Genomic DNA, 15,253 nt, shown 5'->3' on the forward strand with positions numbered 1-15,253 from the left:
CCCTTTCACATGTTGTCTCCTTAAGCCAGGTGTCCCCCATCCTATATCTGTGCTTTTCATTTTTTTGCCCTAAGTGCAGTACCTTACATTTCTCCCTGTTGAAGTTCATTCTGTTAGCTGTGGCCCAGCTTTCTAGTCTATTCAGGTCATTTTGAATTTTGATCCTGTCCTCTGGAGTCATTGATAAAGATGTTGAACAGTACTGGCCCCAGGACAGAGCCCTGTGGGACTCCACTGGTCACTTCTCTCCAGGATGAAAAGGTGCCATTGTTGAGCACCCTTTGGGTTTGTCCGGTCAACCAGTTACAAATCCACTTAACAGTTGCCTTGTCTAGTCCACATTTTACAAGCTTGTTTGCAAGAATGTCATGGGGAACTTTGTCAAAGGCCTTACTGAAATCAAGATATACTATATCCACAGCATTCCCTTCATCTACCAAGCTGGTAATTTTATCAAAGAAAGAGATTAGTTTTGTCTGGCATGACTTGTTTCTCTGAAACCCATGTTGACTTTTTGTGATTATGGCATTGCCTTCTAGATGTTCACAGATTCTCTGTTTAATTATCTGCTCCAGAATCTTTCCTAATACTGATGTCAGACTAACTGGCCAATAATTGTTTGGTTCCTCTTTCTTCCCCTTTTTGAAGATGGGGACAACATTTGCCCTCCTCCAGTCTGCTGGGACTTCTTCCTGCTCTCCAGGAGTTTTCAAAGATTATTGCCCAATGGCTCCGCTATTACATTTGCCAGTTATTTTAATCCCTTGGATTTAGCTCATCTGGTCCTGGAGACTTAATTCATTTAGGTAAACAGGTATTCCTGTACTATCTCTTTACTTATTTTGCTGCTGAAATTCCCCTATTCTGTCCTCTGCTCCATTATCCTCAGGTTGAGCTCCCTTTGCCTTTTCTGAGAAGACTGAGGCAAAGAAAGTGTGAGTAATTCTGCCTTTCTCTGTCTTCTGTGCATTTTGCCATCTTCTCACGCATGGCCCTACCGTTTCCTTCTTCTTCCTTTTGCTGCGGACATATCCAAAAAGCCCTTTTGTTGTTCTTAACCTCTAGCAAGCTGAGTTCATTCTGTTCTTTGCTTTTTGACCTTATCTCTACACATGCTAGCTATTTGTTTGAATCCTCCTTGGTGATTTCCCCATTTTTCCATTTCTTACATATTCCGTTTAAAATTTAGCTGAGTGAAAGTTCCTTTGTCATCCATCCTGGGTTCTTGCACACCTCCCATTTTTCTTTCTCAATGGAACTGTTTTTAATTTGTGCCTTCCGTACTCCTTTTGAGAACTCCCATCCATCTTGAACTCCCTTCTCTTTTATATTCCTGACCATGGGATCACCCCCAGTATTTCTCTAAGTTTACTGAAATCCGCTCTCGTGAAGTCTAGAATGCGTGTCTGACTATGCCTGGCTTCTCCTTTCCACGTATAACAAACTTCAGGAGAACATGGTCACTTCCACCTAAGGATCCACCACTTTCACTTCATTAACCAAGTCATCCTTGTTGGTTAGGATCAGATCCAAAATAGCTGATCCCCTTGTGCCTCTTCCACCTTTTGGACCCTGAAATTGTCTCCAAGCAAGTGAGGAATTTACTAGCCCTAGGATCTGGCTGAGTTTGACTTCCAACAAATATCAGGGTAGTTGAAGTCACCCATCATACTACATCTCTCCTTTCTGAGTGTTGTGGTCATCTGTTAGAAAGGCATCATCCAATTCCTCCGTCTGACTTGGGGGTCTGTAGTAGACTCCCACCATGGAAGTTAAAACATTGTAATGTTCTTCTGTGTTTAAAAAAATCCTGAAAACAACTCATTATTTTGACATACAAAATTAGTAAAAATAGGGAGTATTTCAAACCTTTGATCCTCTTTTGCCTTGTGAAACAGTTCAGCCAAGTCAGATTAGTGTTTGGTTGAGGGTTCAGTTTATCTAGTTTAATTCTTCAAGGTTACCTCTGACAGTTAATTTTTTTTGGCCAAATATAGACTTTCATTTGGCATGGAAAGTCTTTCTGAGTGGGTATAGTCTGAGCAAACACTTCCTCCTTTTTTAAAATGCAGCATTGACAAGGAAACACTAATTATATTTGTAACATCATTTAGTACCAGGTCTGAGGTATCTATTATCTGATCTTTCACTGCTCATGTTGAAGCAGCTGCTTTCATATTGTTAATTTCTTTTGGCTTTTTCAAGATTATAAATAGTAATGCTATTCAAACAAATGATTACAAACAAATTTTCATTGTGTCTTTCTAGTATTTGGATCTCCTTAATGGTTGAGTAGCAGGAAGTCATTTTTTCCTCACCACTATTGTATTACACCATGTTTCTTATACACACACACACACACATATATCAGGGAGCAGTTTTTCTCTCCTGTTAGCATTTCAGTAAGAGAAATATTTTGAGAGGGTGTCTGCCTGACTTTTCTTTTCTTTAAGTACATAAAATGTCATTCCTGCTCACTTCTGTGATCACGTGTGTATTTTCAGACTGATATACTCGGTATACTTTTCTATTGAGTTTGCTGATCCTTCCTGTAGTGGACAGCCGTAAAGCTTGCTACTGACTTTCCATGGTGTACTGGAGTACTCCCTGAGTAGATGTCATTCAGATGTGTTAGACTGTAACATCTATAATCCCCAGTTATCATAGTCATAATCAGTGGGATCAGTATCAGTGTGAGAAGGGCTGGAATCCTGCTATTTTAATCCTGAGATGGATTGCAATTATTCTAATGAAATCCTGTTGTCAGAAGTTCCACGGGGTGTATTTAGTAGTAGCTGACATCAATTTCCGGTTTTAAAAGGTGTGGTTTGACTAGAAATACCTTTACTTTAAAAGTAAAGGTTTGCAGGGGAAAAACAAAGGTAAATGTTGGTGACTACTACGGTTTCCACTGATCAGAACATGCCTTATATACTCAACTATAAGCTGAACTCATGAATAAGTCACGGGCAGGTTTTAGGTTCAAAATTATGGATTTTGCCATGACCTGTGGATAGGTCGAGGGTAAAACTTGGAGACTCCTTCAGTGTGTGTATGTGTATGTGTATGTGTATGTGCGGCAAGAGGGATTCTCATTGAGGCTTTTTGTTTCAGCGTATAGCTTTTGTTTCAGACTTTACTCCCCAGACAGTGAGGGACTCTTAAACAAACAGCAATATCAGTCAATCACCCAAGACTCTTTCTGCTTGGCTCAAGAGAGAAAGAAACTGCATGGAGAAATCTATTAATCTATTTTAATTATCTACTTTTAAGATGTGGTTTTTACTGTTCTTATTGTCTGTTTTTAACAATTTCTGTACACCGCTTTGATCGTTGGAAAAGCGGTTAATAAATGAACAATTTATTATTTATTTATTAAATCTGAAAGAGTTGCTAGATGGGAGTGCTTTCTATCAGCTTCTTTTGGTCTGTTCACTATGCAACCATGATCTCTGCTTTTGGAAGCTTCAGAATTAAGAACTGCAATGTGTATAATAATATGGAGTTTCCAAAAGAGTATTTGAATGCTTTATCTGTTGGACAGGCTTCTTCTGTTGCATCTCTCTCTATCTTGTGCTGGAATGTACAAGTGGAGAAAAACAATTAAACATCATAGGTGAATTGAAAGGATTACTGCTGATGGCTTGCACATTTACACATCTTTTGGTTTCTGCAATGTTTTTTAAAAAACATCTGTATGCCTAGAGCTGGAATCAGGGCAGAAGAAATGTATATACACTACAGGAAGGGGACGTACTTTCAGATTACTTTTGTGCCTGTTAAAAACAAGTCTGTCTTCAGTCTTTTGTCCTGTAATGCGGCAGTTCCATTTCAAATTGAGAAAAATCTGATTCAGTACAACTAGTTGACCGATCTATTTCACCAAAGGATGGATGTGATATATTGCACAGGCAACTTATCACATTCTGTCTTGGCTGCTTGTCCTTGTGATTAATTAAGAAGCAAGAGATTTTCTATTCCTTTGAGTACTTTTATTGTTGTTGTTGATGTTGTTGTGTGCCTCCAAGTCACTTTGGTTTATGGTGATCCCAAGGCGAACCTATCACAGGGTTTTCGTGACAAGTTTTTCCTGAGCCTGAGAGAATATGACTTGTCCAAGGCTACCTAGTGCGTTTTTATGCTCAAATGAGGAATTGAACCCTGGTTTCCAGACTCATAGTCCAACCTCAGAAGTGGCATGTTTTCTTTGGGTTTTAAATCCCCAAAGAGAATCATGGAATTACAAACACATTTACTTCCGCCCTGACACATGCAAGATAGTTCAGCTCCAAGCGTACTTCAAAATTCTGTAAATTAATTGGTAAAGCAGCTGCTGCATTACAGGACAAAAGACCGAAAACAGACTTGTTTTTAACAAAGTGAATCTGCAAGTACTACAGTTATTTTTCAGCAAAAAGAAGTTAAGCTGTTCACATAAGATATCAGGTACAACTCTCTTTAGATATGTGTCTTAATAAGTTTTGTTCTTTCAGCTGTAGTCTTTTTTGTTAAATATAACAAATGAGTAAAGAATGTGTAGAGTACAATGAGTATAAAGAGTATAATGTAAAGAGTATGTGCTATTCTTTTTACATTATTACAGATATTCAAGTAAAATAATGTTCATATAAAGCAGGGGTCGGCAACCCCCAGCCCGCGGGCCTGATGCGGTCCGCGGAGGCGGCAGTACTGGTCCCAGCCCGGTCCTGCCGCCACCACCTCCTCCTCCCCAGGCCGCACGGCCCTCCTCCTCCTCCATCATGCAGGGGAGGAAGAGGAGGGCCACATGGCCTGGGGCAGAGGAGGCAAAGGGGGAAGCCCCGCGCCGCCCACCTTGCCTCCCAGCGCCGCCCACCTCTTTCTCCTCTGCCTCCTCCACCCTGCCCCCAGGCCACGCAGGAAGAGGAGGAGAAGGAAGAAGAGGCAAAGGGGGAAGCCCCGCGCTGCCCTCCCTGCCTCCCCGCGGGGCCCCACGCTGCCCTCCCTGCCTCCCCTCGCTACCCACCTCCTTCTCCTCTGCCTCCTCCACCCCACCCCCAGGGCGTGCGGCACATGGAGGAGGGGGGAGGAGGAGGAGGAAGAGGAGGAGGGGGAAGAGAAGAAGGAAGAGGAGGAAGAGGAGGTGGGGGCAGCAGGAGGAGGAAGAGGAAGAAGAGGAGGTGGGGGCAGCAGAAGGAGGAAGAAGAGGAAGAGGAGGTGGGAGCAGCAGAAGGAGGAAGAGGAAGAAAAGGAGGTGGGGGTAGCAGAAGGATGAAGAGGAGGGAGGAAGAGGAGGAGGGGGCAGCAGAAGGAGGAAGAGGAAGAAAAGGAGGTGGGGGCAGCAGAAGGAGGAAGAGGAGGGAGGAAGAGGAGGAGGTGGCAGCAGAAGGAGGAAGAGGAGGTGGGGGCAGCAGAAGGAGGAAGAGGAAGAAAAGGAGGTGGGGACAGCAGGAGGTGGAAGAGGAGGGAGGAAGAGGAGGAGGGGGCAGCAGGAGGAGCAGGAGGAGGAGGTGGTGAGTGACCAGAGGCCTCAAGGTTTTTTAAAATTTTATTTTGTGTGCTTTTAATGCTAACAAGTCTCCCTTGCTTTGACAATGATGATGATGATGATGATGATATGACTCAGCTTCAGAGGCATGCAAGCACTGTTTCAGAAGCCGAGAGAGTGTCACCTTCCAAAGTGTGTTTTGGGTGCTTTTAATGCTAACAAGTCTCCCTTGCTTTGACAATGATAGTGTGATGATGATGATATGACTCAGCTTCAGAGGCATGCAAGCACTGTTTCAGAAGCGCGAGAGAGAGTCCCTCCAAAGTGTGTTTTGGGTGTTTTAATGCTAACATGTCTCCCTGCTTTGACAATGATAGTGTGATGATGATGATATGTCAGCTTCAGAGGCATGCAAGCAGTTTCAGAACCGAGAGAGTGTCACCTTCCAAGTGTGTTTTGGTTGCTTTTAATGCTAACAAGTGCTTTGACAATGATAGTGTGATGATGATGATGATGATGATGATGATATGAGTCAGCTTCAGAGACATGCACACACTGTTTCTGAAGCCAAGAGAGTGTGACTTTCCAAAGTGCCTTTTCTGTGTGTTTTTGGTTCTTTAATGGTGATATTGATATCAGCAAGCCTCTGAGGCATGGCCAATGTAAATTGCTGTGATTTTTACAAACTCATGCACAGTGAAAACCAAAGTCCCTTGACCAAGTACACACTACTGAGAAGTACACTTGGTGCAAGAACGGTGAAACCACCTTGACATGTTCAATATGCATAGCCATGTTAAACCATGCTAAGTGCTAAGTGTTAAACCCAAGGGGTTTGCTTATGGAATAAGCTTCTGAAATATGCAAGAGGCCACATTAAGTAAAGCCATGTGAAATGCACAAATGTGCTGTTGTGTGTGTTTTGGAATGCAGGTTGGGGGTGTTTGGCCAGAAAGGGACCAAGGAGGAGAGGGCATGCACATGCCTCCTCCTCCCTGCGGGGCTTCGGTGGAAGCTCCGCCCCGGTGTGCAGCTCCGCTCCCGGCATGCAGCCCCCGAGTTGTCTGAGGGACAGCAACCTGGCCCCCGGCTCAAAAAGGTTGCCTACCCCTGATATAAAGCTTTGAATGTACTTGTATGTAATATTTAACCCAAACATGCTAAATCAGATAACATTATTTAATATGCTGAAAAAGGTTCTAGAAGTCATCCCACTTTTTTTTTAAGTCTCCAATTCTTTTTCTGGAAAATCCATATCACTGAGAACATGGTCTTTCATACAGAATGAAATTTATAATAATCCCTTCTGCCTATTTGGATTAATTCACATTTGAACAACTGGTAATCTCATTAGGATGAAGGAATCCCACATGGAGGAGCAGCTTTTTGCACTCCATCACACCATCTCTTTGCAAAAACAATATATACTCTGCAGCATGGCATAGCAAGTGATAACAAAAAACAGAATACTCGAGCACTTTCCAGTTATTGGAATGGTACTTTTAACTTTTGAGGGCTAGGTAGAACTTTACAGTTCCTGAAGATCTGTATGTTTTTAACAGATTCTTAGGGAAAGACAGATTCTTCTAATATTTCTGTATCTTTGATGTCTCTTATCACAGAACAAATGTTTTAAATCGGCCATTTTCAAGGATGTGATTCATGCCATTAGTGTGCCAAAAAGACATAACAGGTTGTGGTACTTTAGATAACTGTTTTACTATAAGCCTGCATAGGGTTTTAGTTCACAGTCTATAAAGTGCATCTCTATGGCCTCATATAGACAGGCCAAAATAAAGCTGCTTCAGGTCACTTTGGAGGTATGCTGTTTAAATGATGCATGCGTCCTAAGAATCTGGAAGCTGTACCAAAGCTGCGCTCCAGTCCTTAGAACTGGAGCGTGGCTTTGGTGTGGCTTCTGGTCTCTTAGGACTCATGCATCATTTAAACGGCATACCTCCAAAGTGACACGAAGCAGCTTTATTTTGGCCTGTCTGTATGGGGCCAAAAAGTTTAAAATACTTCTATTCTTATGAATCCATATATTGTATGGCCTTTATAAAGTTATCCAAGATTTACTTATCACCATAAAAATTATATTTGGTTCACTCCCACCAACTACAGATTTGTATTTTTAATTCCTGAGCTCCAAAAATTTGCCACCCTCTGCATGCATATGATAATTCCTTCTTCTCTGTCATTTTCTAGAGTGTTAATTTCTAGAACTAAATGTTTTTGTTTAACAACTCTTGATAGTTCTGTGTCTAAGTAACATTCTGCTACATATGCTTGCACTGGCTTATAGAGCATAATTCTCATACAAGTGATTGTGTTGACTTCTAAAGCTTTGGTTGCATTCTAGAATGGAATACACAAAGTGCCATGCTGCACGATTCCTGTAGAGCCTTGACGCCTCATTATTATGGGATTGTACTACAACTCGAAAGTATCTATAAAATGAAAAATAACCTTGGGAGTGTTTCTCTGATTGCTGCGGATGAGATGCTTTCACTCCTATTTTTGCATATTATCTGTCTAAAGATGTTCAGTAATTTATAATGTAGGACTAGGGAAAGTGTGATCTTCCAAATGCTATTAGAATACAACTTCATCAAGCCTAGTTACCATGGTCAGTGGTTTGAGATGGAGTGAACTGTAGTTCAGCAATAGCTGTAGGGCCACATGTCCCTAATCCCCATTCTTCTGCATCTCTAGCTGAGCAGACATTGAAAGCTAACCTTTATCCAGCATAGCTATAGTGAAGCTGCCTTCATGTCCCATGTTACAAGCATATTTTATGTGTTGCTGTAGTACTGAACAACATTGACAGTTGTACCCTTTACCCTTTAACTAGAAACTTTAACTTTACTCTTTAACTAGAAATCAAGTATTGGGCCTCCTGGGAGCCTTCTTCATAGGGCTGAATTATTCAGTGAATTCAAGCATCTTCATGGAATACTGTGATCAAGAATGCTAAGTGTCATAATTAACTTTTTCTTATTGTTGCAGAAAATCCTGACAGGGTTAGATGATCTGCAACAAGTGAGGGCCCTGGAGATGCGTATAGACACGAGAGAGAACAGCCTGGGAAACTTTGGTGAGAAAACACTTGATTTTTACTAGCCTTTTCTTAGCAGCAATTAAAAGCTTCTTAATATCTCTGGCTTTTCTCCACGAATGAAGATTCAGGAAGGACTCATCCCGCGCTTACTACAAGCGCGTTGATGACTAAAAAGACCAATCCGAGATAAACACGTCCGGTTTCAGAAAGCACAGCAGAAAGTCTCCTTGAGTGATGTTTCCGGGTTGTGGTTCTTTCTGCGTTGTCGTTTCTCTTTGAGACTTGCTTGGCATGAGCTTTCAAAAAAAGGCTGCAGCATCGTTGATAGTGCATCTCCATGCCTCCTGATGCGAGGCCAGGGTGGATCTTAATATCAAAGGAGTATCAAAAGGGTATTAATATGAAAAGCTCCCCGAATGAACCATCTCCTGTTCTCTTTTTCTGTTTTTTTTAAACTTCATTTTCGAATGGTGGACACTGACAAATGAGATATTATCTTCAAATGAAGTATTATCTTCAATGCATACTGAGCAAACTATTGCTGGAAAATAATGGTTGATAAACTCATCCATAATAGTACCAGATTTCTATATGTGAGATCCACAAATCAAGTTAGTTAGGGGCTGTGCAGACTATCCCTGAAGGACGGCCTGCAGCCACCTCCATCTTTGCCAGATCAGGGCAATGGCAATTGCAAGCTGTGGTCCCAAACTGGAAAGGTCGTCAGTGCTGCTAGCTCTGCAGCTTTATAATATAAATAATAATAAAACTTTAATTTATATCCCGCTTTTTGTTACCACAATCAAACTGGCATACAACCTTTAAAAAATACAATATACACTTGTCTCTCCATATTCACTAGGTTTAGGGGCACAAGACCTCCGTGAATATGGAAAAAACCGCAAATAACAAAAAAGCCATGTTTTTACCTGAGAGGACACCTCTCTAGGAATCTCTAGGTTCTCCAGTGCAACTCTGTGGTCGACGTCCGACAGACACTGACCATCAAACTGCACTGGAGGAGTTACAAATGCCTAGTAGAGTATTCTCTCTAGGAATCTCTAGGTCTTTCAGTGCAACTTTAGTTAAAGGTGACCATAGAGTTGCACTGGAAGACCTAGAGATTCCTAGAGATTCGCCCCTTTTCACTTGCTGCCCCTCACTCCTGGAACCTTCTTTCACTGTGAGCAAGGGCCATCACTTCTTTAACCAGCTTCAAAATGGAGTTGAAGACCATCCTGTTCAGAGAAGCGTTCCCAGGCATTGCATAATTGTCACTTGCTATTTGATGTTCTTTTGTTGCCTGTTTTATTGAACCATTTCCTATATTGCTATGTATTTTATATGTATTATCCTATTATTTCTTAGATTGCACGCCATAGGCAGGTTTACTCTTTTATATTTATTGTTTTTATGTACAGTGCTGTGCAAATCTATAGTGCTATATAAATGAATAATAATAATAATAATAATAATAGAGAGAATAATCCATGAATAATCAAATCTGCAAATATCAAATCCGCAAATATGGAGGGATGAGTGTATACAATTCCCCCCCTTAAAAAGTATTAAACAATTTTATCCATTAAAATTACAAACGATAAAATCTAAAAACAATAATACAATAATAAAATAACGGTGGGCAGAGTCCTCTCTTATATATGTCTGTGGGGGGAGCATTATATGGCTGGGTTCTATTCCAGGAAGGCCTGCTGGAATAGATCCGTCTTGACAGCTTTCTTGAAGCTCTCTAGGTTGGTAATTTGACAGATCTTGTCCGGCAGGCCATTCCATAAAGTGGTAGTGATTGGTGCAGTGCGCAGTGTCACACTGGCTTAAGTGCGGTGTCAGGCAGTGCGGGGTGGATTATACGGAAGGAGGTGATCCCTTAATTAGGTTGGGCGCCAGAGGAGCACCATGACACCATGCACCATGTGGTGCAGTGCGCAGTGTCACACTGGCTTAGGTGCGGTGTCAGGCAGTGCATCATGTAGACGTCACGCCCCGACTCAACCCCCAGGCCATCCAGAGATGCCGGTCTGCACAGCCCCTTGCTTACAATAGTGTACCTTTAACTTACTCAATTTTTGCCTTCTGTCAGTTGCACTAAATTGATTATGTGTCTGAGACTATCTTCTTTCTGGCTGAAGAAAATTTATGACAAAATAATCTTGAACATTCCTGACAATTAAAATGTAGCTTTTCTCAAATAAAACATACGTAGAATAAAATATTTAATTCCTATGTTCATTCTTTGTAGAACACATTAGTTCTGTAGTAGTTTGCTTTTTCATCCTGATAGTCTCTTAAACATGGACTTATATAAACTGGGGATAATAATAACCAATATGGAACGGGATCTTGTAGTATCTTTGAGATTAACTGACTGAAAAAGGTTGTAACATAAGCTTGGTTTATTTTCTCAGATGCACAGAGGAATTAGACCAAGTCTACAAAAGCGTATGCTACAATTTCTTTAGCTCAGTTAGTCATATGCGAATAGGGCTCGCTGTTCATAGGGATCTAGAACAACATTGGTTTCCTCAGTCTCCCAGATCACTCCTCGTGTAAGAGTAGGCTTATTTGAGTGTAAGCACAATTGGGTTCCCTTGGGACTTACTTGGGAGTAAAAAAGCTTGAAGTTGGGCTTGCAAGGATTCTAGGCTGGACAGGCAGCCAATGGGGTTGGCTGGGTTGGAGTAGAGGTTATTATAAAACCATATATTCTTTTACTGTTTATTACTACAGTATATATATAAGTTTTATAATTAGTATCAGTAAGTATAAACGTTGAGTACATGAAACAGTAATATACAAAAATACATAAATTATTGTGGCTCTCCATGTAGAAATATGCCAAGTCCAGACTCCCACTTTATCAGATTCTTCCTAGCACAGACATGGATGACACTCTTTTCAGCTAGGAAAATGTGTGCTTTATATGATATATGTGAATCCTTGTATATTCTTTTTGATCTTAGTCTTGTGACTGTCTGGACCAATGGCACCCAGTCCATTCAGATTTTCAGATTTATCAGTACAGAATACCTCCTGGTGAGCCAAAAATTAGATTGTCTTTTGAGACCTAAGACTAGTAGTTACCTTCATAGTCAGTGTTGCTATCATCCCTTACATTCTAGAGGTTATGACCTACCAATTAGGTAATTTTCTTCACATCAAAGATCAGCCAAAGTTTGACATGTTTTATATAATTATCAAATTAGAAATAATCTGTTTAAAACAGGTCTCCGGGCAGGTGTACCACCAACTTATAAATAAGATAAAAGATAGGTTAAAAGCTGAATACACAAATACTCAGTTCAGTGTAAAAAAGAATGGCATGCATGTGTTTATGTGCGTGCTTGTTGAGGGTTGACTGGTCCCTGCAAAAGTGGTGCTAAGCATTTTCCCTGTTATACCTTCCTCCAACCCCAGACACAGCCCCCCCCCCAAAAAAAAATTACCTTTCCTTTTTAAAATATATTTCCCATCTAACTTTTGCAAAGGTTCTGTCAGTGGGACAGTAGGTCCATGCCCCTTAGCAACCATAAGGCACACAGAGGCCAGCCTGCCCAGCTTGTGGGAAAAGGAAGGAAAGGCTGCTGAAAAGGCCCTGCAGCCATCTCTGCACTTCTCAAACCAGGAGGAGTTTGCTGGGTTGCCTTTTTATGATGATATACTCCTTCACCCCTCATTTCAATCTGTTGTGATTGATCTGGAAGTTTTTTTCAGGGAGTCTGTGCTGTTGGAGTTGTGGGGTGAGCAGTGTATTGTTGAAGAAAAGAAACTTAGCAAACTCCTCCCGACTTGAGGTATGCGAAGGCCAGCCTGTATGGCTCAGTGGAGAGGGAAGGAGGAAAATGAGGCTGCTGAAAACGCCCAACAACTACCTATGCACGTTCCTGCTATGCCTTCCTCTGACCTCAGGTATAGCAAAAATTTGGCTTCCCTTTTTAATGCATTTCCCACTCAGCTTCTCCATAGGTTTTGTCCTTGGCACAGCAGGTTCATGCCCTTTAGCAAAACAGTTTCTCCGGTATGGGTGGGGATAGGTTTAAGAAGCGAAGAGACAAGGCAGAGAGCACAAGCACTAAGCTCTTGCTTAGTGTTAAGGTGGAGTCCATGTGTAGCCCAAGAGGTCTGTGTGTGTGAAAGAGGGGCACTATCACTAGAATGTTATCTGTAAGACAAACAAAAATATTCATATTGCACAAACAAAATATATTTATTCATATACTATTTCAAGGAGGGATGTTGTTTGCATGGAGATGGAAAACAGGTCACAGGGGTAAAAAGACTGAGAACCACTGCTTTAATATAAACTTTGTTGGTCAGATCCTGGATCTGAGGTGGCTTTGAGTAACCTCTGTGGTATTTCTTGAAACAACTGAAGTTCCAGCGTATCTCAGGGGATAAAAGACACCTATTAGCACAGGATTTTGTGGGTTATGATACTGAAACACGTAGAGCCAGAAAACACATGTCCATATGAAGCAGTACATTTGTTTTGGGTGGTTACTATCTCCGTTTCCTGAAGATAATGTAATCAGTATATTTTCTGTGTTTTACAAATGCTATAATTACAGGTATTATATTATCACTATAATTTCCAAGTGTAGAAAATCTTTCTTGCAAACCTAAAAAAAAGTAGGAAGCAGAACTAAATAATTCCTGAAAGAAAAGAGCTGTTTTTACATATTCTCAGGAAAACTTAGCAATAATGTGTTGTGAGGCATTTTTGTACCCCAGCCTCCCCCAGATAGTCTGTGAGAGGAATTCCCACTGTGAAGGGCCATTCTTTGTGCCTGCCAGGCTGTAGACACACAGAACATATAACTTGGCTGCTACAGTGGTCCTTTTATGCAAATTTCCCACACATGAAGCACTGCTCATTATCTTATCCCTACAGCAGAAAGAAAATAGGGAGAAGCATATCTCACTTGTTCAGTTGAATGGTACAAGTGCATGTTAGGTTTCTGAATAGCAGACCTTCTGCTAGCTCTAAGCTGGTGAAAAAAAATGTGTTCCAATGCATTTCATTCATTTGGGAAATATGGGTCAACTAATGTTTTCACTATACTGTAAACCAAGTTATGCTTTCCATGGTCCACCTGGCAGCTTACCCAGATAAATGTCTTCCTTCGTGGGAGAAGATGATGTCTTAACATTTTAGCACCATCACACTTTTATCCACATCATCCTATTTTACTTTGCATATATAGCCAGAATGGTTGTTTACCTCTCAGTTCAAACCAACTATTCATCAGTGGCTAGATCTGTCCCTGTGTGTATCACATTCAACACTCCCCAATATACATAGTCCACATATGCTGAAAGGGAGCCTATTTATGAGTGATTTGTTTCCCTCAAATACCTTCTGTATCCACAAAATTTCTTCAGGCTGACTGTGGTTCTGAAGTGGCCATATTTTAAGACTGGATGCTGTAGTTTTTTCAAGGCTTTATGTTGTCTATGGCAGAGTTTTGCCAGAAGATGTAGGCCAGTGTATTCTGTACATTGAACAATATATTCAAAATATTGCCTTTACCCCAATGCAATCAAGGGGATTCTACACTTTTTGGTAAGGTTCCTGTCCATACACTGAATGCTCGCTATGCCTCACTATTTGTGCCATGAATGTGACTAAGGTCCAAAACACACTGCAGAAATAATCCAGTTTGAGACCACCTTAACTGCCCTGGCACAGTAATAGGGAATCCTGGGAATTACAGTTTATTGTGGCACCAGAGCTTTCTGACAGAGAAGGCTAAATGTCTCACAAAACCATAGTTCCCAGAATTCCCTAGCATTAAGCCAGGGCAGTTAAAGCAGTCTCAAACTGGATTATTTCTACAGTGTGTTTTGGACCAAAGAATGTCTGCAGCACTGTTTCTGTTTGCATTCAGGGCCAAAACCAGAATGCAAACAGAAACAGTGCTGCAGACATTCTTTGGTTCAGAACACACTGCAGAAATAATCCAGTTTGAGACCGCTTTAACTGTCCTGGAAACAAATTACTGATAAATACGACAGGATTGACACATTAAGTTAATATTAATAACTTTTAAAAGACTAATTCAAATGCATTAAGAGTCCAATTTCTCAGCCAGCCCACCAAACCTCATTCTCTTTCCTTATAGGGCTCCCCAACTCCCCCTCCCCAGGTTTCTGACAACATTTCATTTCAGTTTCATTTATTACCCAGTGAGATTTCTTCAAAAAAGATTTTTAATCCTCACAGACTTTTCCAGCCAGCGGGGAGGGGAGGGACGATGAAGGAAGGTGGGTTGACAGTTTGGCCAATAAATATTCAGATTTGATAATGCTAAAGACAGTTAGCCAGTCATAGCTCATTTCTGCGTCTTTGCTCACTATTGACTCTGGAGACATACAGACAGACCAAAATAAAGCTGTTTCGAGTCACTTTGGAGATATGCTGTTTAAATGATGCATGCATACTAAGAGTCCGGAAGCCGTGCCGAAGCCACAATCCCGTCCTAAAGACTGGAGTGCTGCTTTGGCACAACTTCCAGACTCTTAGTTCGCATGCATCATTTAAACAGCGTACCTCCAAAGTGACTTGAAGCAGCTTTATTTTGGTCTGTCTGTATGGGGCCATAGATGGACATACCGTACTTTCCTTTTTAAAAGCACATTGTTCACTGTCCTCACTGTTCTAGCATAAAGGTGTTGTGCTCTCTTCCCATGCAGAGGAATGCTCTTTA

The 15,253-nt window shown here is 41.2% G+C and overlaps 1 protein-coding gene across 1 annotated transcript in view; it reads left to right on the forward strand.

Annotated features, from left to right (window-relative positions):
* The window catches only part of LRRC56 (leucine rich repeat containing 56), an 86,888-nt gene that overhangs the window by 23,763 nt on the left and 47,872 nt on the right, over nucleotides 1–15,253 (forward strand). The window contains 1 exon segment of the mRNA XM_042445202.1: nucleotides 8,477–8,564. Coding sequence (XP_042301136.1) covers nucleotides 8,477–8,564 — 88 coding nt within the window.

Source organism: Sceloporus undulatus, chromosome 1, assembly GCF_019175285.1.
Source record: "Sceloporus undulatus isolate JIND9_A2432 ecotype Alabama chromosome 1, SceUnd_v1.1, whole genome shotgun sequence".
Classification (NCBI taxonomy): Eukaryota; Metazoa; Chordata; class Lepidosauria; order Squamata; family Phrynosomatidae; genus Sceloporus; species Sceloporus undulatus.